This window comes from Sabethes cyaneus, chromosome 1 (genome assembly GCF_943734655.1).
Source record: "Sabethes cyaneus chromosome 1, idSabCyanKW18_F2, whole genome shotgun sequence".
Classification (NCBI taxonomy): Eukaryota; Metazoa; Arthropoda; class Insecta; order Diptera; family Culicidae; genus Sabethes; species Sabethes cyaneus.
In genome coordinates, this window is record NC_071353.1 from 147,341,370 (window position 1) to 147,347,900 (window position 6,531).

Below are 6,531 nucleotides of genomic sequence, written 5' to 3' on the forward strand. Positions count from 1 at the left end.
TCATCAAACAGTTGCACTGAATTTATGGAATCGTTGAGTCCTGTTTCCGTCAAAATAATAACGTCAAGACAGCAATCTCGGCACGCCAGATAAAGCTCGTCCACTTTTGTCCTCAATCCCCTGGCATTTTGGTAGTAGACGCTGATATCGTTGGAATGTGTGTCACAGTACTGTAACGTGGAAATACTGTACACAGCAGGAAAATTAGTCGTATTTGATAGATACTCGCCTTTGGCGGGAACCATAAGGTTCCCACCGTCCACAAAAGATCGCTTTGTGTTTAATTCATAACCTCAACATCCTCCATCGGAAGCACACCTGCAGCAACCGTGCGCTGGTCCAAGTTTTTTGCCTGGTCAATGAACTCCCGGAACAGTAACCCAGCTGGCCACGATGAGGGGTTTAAAGCAATGTCCCGCATTTCAGGATCGAGCCCGATTTTGAAGGACACAAACGACATAGTAGAAACATCTTTTCCTCTGGGAACTAAGCGAATTACATCACTAGGCTCAGCGACGTTCAGGCAGCGGGAAACGATCATTTTTACATCTGCGTTCGAAATCAGTGGATTCAATTTCGATAAAAAGGTACAAGAAAGGAAATAAAACGGAACAAAAAGTGCAGAAACGGAACTGGAAAAAAGAAAGAAAAAACATAAAACGGGTAAAAAGTGTTAAAGAATGAGACGGAAAACGTCAATTATAATTTCAAGTAAAACTGCTTTTAATATTGTTAGTTGCGCCACGCAGATCACCGAGCCCCACTTTACCCTCAAAGTACCGTGATGCTGTCGAGTAGTACGTCACCTTGCAAATGCTACCAGGGCGCTACACCAGCTACCTGTAAGAAAAGTCGTTGTTTGACAAGAGTGATATAAAACTGCAATTCATAGTGAAACTGACAGATGAACGGATATACTTGTTTCAGAAGTTGTAGTAGTTAATCTTATATCTAGAGTTGATCTTAGTAGATAATTATATCTAAAATTAAACTGTGTTAGCACATTTCAAACCATTTCAAATTATTATTGTTAGCACAGGTAACTATATAGTGATCTTTCCGAAAAGATGAAAATATTCTAGCATCAATAATAATTCTTAGGAGCTTTACGATAATTAACTAGTGGGTTGCAACCACGCGTTTGTTTGCCACAGCCAAATTACTAAAGGCAAATCTACTATTTTTAAGTAAAATTGTTATCACGAATTAAGTTTCTTTAATTCTTATCTAAACCGAAAACCAAGTCGTGCTGCGGTCAACAATTTATAAAATTCCTTTAACACTCTGACGAAACAATGTCAGATACAGGACAAGCCAGACCAGGTGCGGATAACGATGAGGATGGATCTAAGAAAATTGCCGGGAATAACGGTCAAGGCCCCAGCGAAAACACAGACTCCAAAAGCACGAACAGAGAGGTTATACACCGGAATCTGAGAAACCACCATTGTAGGTTATGCAACGAACGTGACAATAGCAGAATGGTGCAGTGCGATAGTTGTGATTGCTGGTATCACTTTACGTGTGCCGAAGTTACCTAAGGCATAGAAGATTTAGATTGGAACTGTCCCTCTTGTGATATAGGGAGTGTCGTCGAACCGCAGCCTCTAATTACTGCACCGTCGCAGGAACACATTCCTGCTCAGTTAGCTCACCAACCTGAGAAAAAACCAAAAGCAAACAGGGCTCGAAGACAAAACTTCGATACGATCCCGAATATGCAAGCCTGGATCTTGTAAAAGTAATTCCCGAAAAAGAATGGAATTAGAATTACGTAAACTAGAGGAAGCCGAAGCAATCGAAAAGCGATTTCTGGATAAAAATACACGATTTTGGATGCGTACGGAGATGAAAGTGATGATGAAGACGGTGGTTCATTAGCCGACAAGTTCAGAGTTGGATACAAGCAACAGACCGTTTGGCAAATAAAGATGATTCAGGCCTTCCGTTAGACGAAATGGATAAGCAACTACCGACTAACTCGCAGATTTTGATTCAGGCAGCTCCGGACCAGAGGCGATCCGACCACCCACTCCACCACTATGGGATTGTGTACACCGTAACGCTCCTCTCCATAACAATCGCTCATCTGCCATACCGAGTGTTCCACAGGCACTCAAAAGCACTCACCTTCAAACGCAACAACAAGATCAACCAACTTACAATGAAGGAATCCAGATGCAATCTCGGCAAATACAAACGAGTGCTCGGGAACTGCCGATACGAAATGGGAACCCCTTTCCCGACTCACGAATGATACAAACCAGACAGAGCACTGGACATCACGGAGTGCATTTATCAAATGACCGTGAACAAGTCAACTTAAAAGGTATTGGTTCTGTGAATAACCTTTTACCACACCAAAGATCCACAACTAATTTCCACCGATCGCGAACGGAGCGGGTAGATCCCGTTCACGATGAAACCGTGCTCCTTAATAGGAGTCAACTAACTGCCCGCCATGCTGTTCCGAAGGATTTACCTGAATTTAGCGGCAATCCTGAGGACTGGCCATTATTTCTAGCCATGTTCAACACATCGAGCCAAATGTGCGGATTTTCCAACGAGGGAAACATGATGAGACTTCGAAAATGCTTGAAGGGAGAGACTCAACCGAGTGAGATGTGAGCTACTGCACCCTAGTAACGTGCCAAGTGTTCTATCGACATTAAAAATGTTATATGGAAAACCAGAAGCGATTATTCAAGCGGTAATAAGAAAGGTAAAAGATTTGCCTTCGCCGAAGGTAGACAGATTGGAGACAATCGTTGATTTCGCACTCTCTGTAAAAAACTTATGTGCCACAATCAAGGCGTGTGAGATAAGCGATTATGTGTACAGCGCATCTCTGAGATACGAGCTTGTAGAGCGCCTTCCACCTACACTGAAATTAGAATGGGCCAGGTCGGCCAGAAATGTTCCCGTGCCAACATTATTTGAATTCAGCTCATGGCTCTACTCATTGGCCGAAGATGCAAGTGGGGTGATGAGTACACAGTGCAATACGATAGAAGCCGAAGCTAAAGCCGTCTAATGAGAGAGATGTACTTAACCTTTCATGGTGAAATGTCAAAAAGACAAAAGAGTTAGCTGCAGATCAGATTTATGCATCAGCCTCTATGGAGCGAGCTAAGAGCAATGTAAACTATCATCAACAAAACAATAGTGATGTTTTGTTTCGTGTGGTACCGGTAACATTATATGGTCCACGCAAAGTGGTGAAAACATGCATTTTTGGACGACGGTTCTGAGATAACTCTTTTGGAGCAGGACCTAGTCGATGAACTTGGCATACGCGGAAAACCTGCACCTCTGCACTACGAAGAGGATTGAAAACGCTTCCCAGAAAGTAAACTTGCACATCTCCAGCTCATCGAATCGGTGCCAAAGTTTTCCCTCTCAAATGTACGCACAGTACAAAACTTACAGTTGAAACCGCAGACGATGAATATCAGCGAGTTACAAAAACAATTTCATTATTTGAAAGGACTTCCAATTGAATCATATTGCGAGACCTCCCCGCGAATTTTAATTGGATTAAATTATGCTTACCTTGGACTTGGACGTTTAACTAGAAAATTGGCGCACAAGTGGCAGTGCGTTATTTGACGTAGTGTATAATTCAATGATTGGTAGCAAGCAGGTAGGCGAAATTGGTAAAATTTTCGGCTTAAAATCTGAATCTTATTTTCAAACTGAGTAAGAACCACTCGAATTATGGATAATCTCTTTGGAGCGTGTTGAACATAGCATAATGTCAAATTGTTGGACTGTTGTACATCTTATCTTTATTGTCTGTGTAATTATTGCGATTATTATCTAAAATTTTTCTTTCGTCGGTTTAGTTGTGCGCCTAACAGTTGCGCGCAGCTCTGTTCTGGTTGCTCGCAGTCAAAGTATCTCTTTTACACTCTTACGAAATCTCGTAAGAAACTGTCAACGCAAGAGTGATGAGAAAAACAACAATATTTCTCTCTCGCTCATCAGCTGAATGCTAGGGTAGCTTGCTTCGTGTTTGCCCGTTCAAACATGGACAAATTTTTCACAAACGCAATCAGCATTTAAATTTTATCATTTTCGGTTAACGTAAGACATTGTAACTGTGTTGTTTGTAAGTCTGTACGTAATAGGACAAAACAAATGTTATCTAAGCAAAGAATAAGAGCATAAACATAAAAAACTTACACGTGCTTACACTGTCAATAATATATGATTTACCTTTGCGCACAACTATATTGAACTGGAAAACGAAATATTTTCTCGGGAAGCACAATATAATCATCAAACCGCGAGCTCCGACCTCCGAGTAAAACAGAGTAAAACTAGAGTGACTATATACAGAGTGGCGACAATGTCAAAATTGGAATGATAATTATCTGTCAGTGTCATTCCAATCGAGCAGACAACCTATCCAACGCGTATGCAGGAAAGAGAAAGAAAAACCTAGGATAAACCGCATTGCATACATTTGGGATGACTTGGCGCCACTCTGTATATAGTCACTCTAAGTAAAACAATAACAAAAAAGATCAGGACAGGATCAACTTTTAGATCACAAGGAATATATTTTTGTACTGTCGTAGTATTCAAATGGGTATTACCTCCAAAAAAGAGGAGCAAAACGGCGTCGATTCCAGGCTGGAAGGATCTATCCAAATCAAAACCGAATGGTAAGCTAATGCTGTTTTTTAGAAACCCAATCAAAACTGAATATTCCTACTTTAAGGCCGCTAGAATCAATGGAACCACCTGACGATGTTCAACCAGAATGCAGTGAGTTCATTACGGAAAACATCGATACCGATTTCGGGTTGGAAAGTTGTATCAAAATCGAAGCCGCATGGTAAGCTTACGACCTAATGTTAAAAACCCGATTAACCATGTAAACCGTTTTTAATTTTAGTCTGAGTGAGTCTGTTGATAATTGGCCGCAAAAGTCCACTTTAAAAGAGGAACCATCGAATGCTAAAAGTCCTTACGGTTGTGAAGCCGGTGACGTTCATGTCGAAGATTCAAATTCGCTGAAATTACACAGGAGAAAAATCCACTGGGTGAAGGAAAAATATGAGTGTGATATTTGCGGATACAAAGCGGCTAGAAAAGTTTTTCTTGAGAAGCATATGCTGTCGGTACACATTGGAGAAAAGCCTTACATATGTACTGTTTGTGGCAAAAGCTATGAATCGCGTTCCAAATTGAGAACACATCGCAGGAACGTCCATCGAAAAGAAAGTAAGGCACATTTGACCAAAAAAGAAACAGGTAAAAATATCGACGAAAACGCAGCAAGGCTGCCTCAAAAGTGTAAAACCGATACCAGGTAAATCCGTCGTGGTCAAAACGCAGAGACAACATATGCTGTCTTGTTTTAATTTTTTCAGGATTACCTCAGAAGCTCAGAATTCAAACAATACAAAAAACTATAATCCGCATAAATGTAATATTTGTGGCAAAGAATTTACGCGGAAGGGAGGCCTACAAAAGCATCAGTTAATCCACACCAACGAGCAGCCGGACCGCTGTCCGATCTGCCACAAATCTTTTACCTACAAGCACTACGTGGCGGTTCACATGCGCCTGCACACCGGTGAGCAGCAGTACCGATGCGAAATTTGCGACAAAGGCTACAACCGACGCGAACTGCTGCTGGCGCATCGTCGCAGCGTTCACACCGGCGAGCGGCCGCATAAGTGCGAAATTTGCGACCGCAGATTCGCAACACAGATCCAGCGGAACACGCACATGCGAATCCATACGGCCGAGCGAAAGCACAAGTGTGACGTGTGCGAGAAGGCCTTCCTCTGCCAGCGCCAGTTGCGCCGGCACCGAACGGTCCATTCCGGCGTTATGCTGGCGCACTGTACGGTCTGCGGAAAGGGTTACATCGATAACTACAATCTGAAGATACACATGGCGGTGCATACGGGCGAAAAGCTGCCGCACGGGTGTGATTTGTGCGAGAAAAGTTTCGGCACGGCCAGCCGGTTGTCGCAGCACAAGCTCGTTCACAGTACCGGCGGTGGGAAAAAGCGGTAGAAGTGAAATGGTCGTTGAAGATAATTGTTTTTATGCATTATTATCAAGCGGGATGCCTTTGGGCGAGCCTTTTGTAAGTTCTGGGTACTTCCTAAGAAGTAGAAGCTGAAGTATACTAAGAGTAGCCTTTTATATGGGATGAAAAATAAGAAAATTGTAAGACTAGCTTTTATGTGGAGAACTAGGACCAGTCAATGGCGACTGGGCATGAAGAAACGATTTGTGGAATCAATTTTTAAGATGAACTATGACTAGGATGACTATTAACGACGTATTGTTTGTACCGGATCTGCGCGCAAATTTGTTAGTCATCAAAAGGATATGGCCAAAGCTGGTGGCTAATGAACAGAGCTTTGGCTGAGGGCAAAACCCAATCTGGCTAAGCTTCGAGTATTCGGTTGCAAGCTATTTGTGTGGATCCCGCCGCAGCAGAGAAAGAAGCTAGTGACGATAGGATATGCTCCAAACGGCTATTGGGCAAACGGCTCGAGACGT

At 42.5% G+C, this 6,531-nt stretch overlaps 1 protein-coding gene across 1 annotated transcript; it reads left to right on the forward strand.

The window, feature by feature from the left end:
* Window positions 1-4,545: 4,545 nt before the first annotated feature.
* Window positions 4,546-6,036, forward strand: LOC128746407 (zinc finger protein 888-like). The gene is made up of 4 exons (XM_053843456.1): window positions 4,546-4,670; window positions 4,727-4,843; window positions 4,904-5,320; window positions 5,382-6,036. Exons 1-4 carry the CDS (start codon window positions 4,591-4,593, stop codon window positions 6,034-6,036), a joined length of 1,269 nt encoding a protein of 422 aa, XP_053699431.1. The 5' UTR covers window positions 4,546-4,590.
* Window positions 6,037-6,531: the final 495 nt, after the last annotated feature.

Coding starts and splice junctions, on each gene's coding strand:
- LOC128746407 (XM_053843456.1), top strand. CDS start 4,591: ATGGGTATTACCTCCAAAAAAGAGGAGCAAAACGGCGTCGATTCCAGG. Junction 4,671..4,726: donor ATCCAAATCAAAACCGAATG/GTAAGCTAATGC, acceptor TCCTACTTTAAG/GCCGCTAGAATCAATGGAAC. Junction 5,321..5,381: donor AAGTGTAAAACCGATACCAG/GTAAATCCGTCG, acceptor TAATTTTTTCAG/GATTACCTCAGAAGCTCAGA.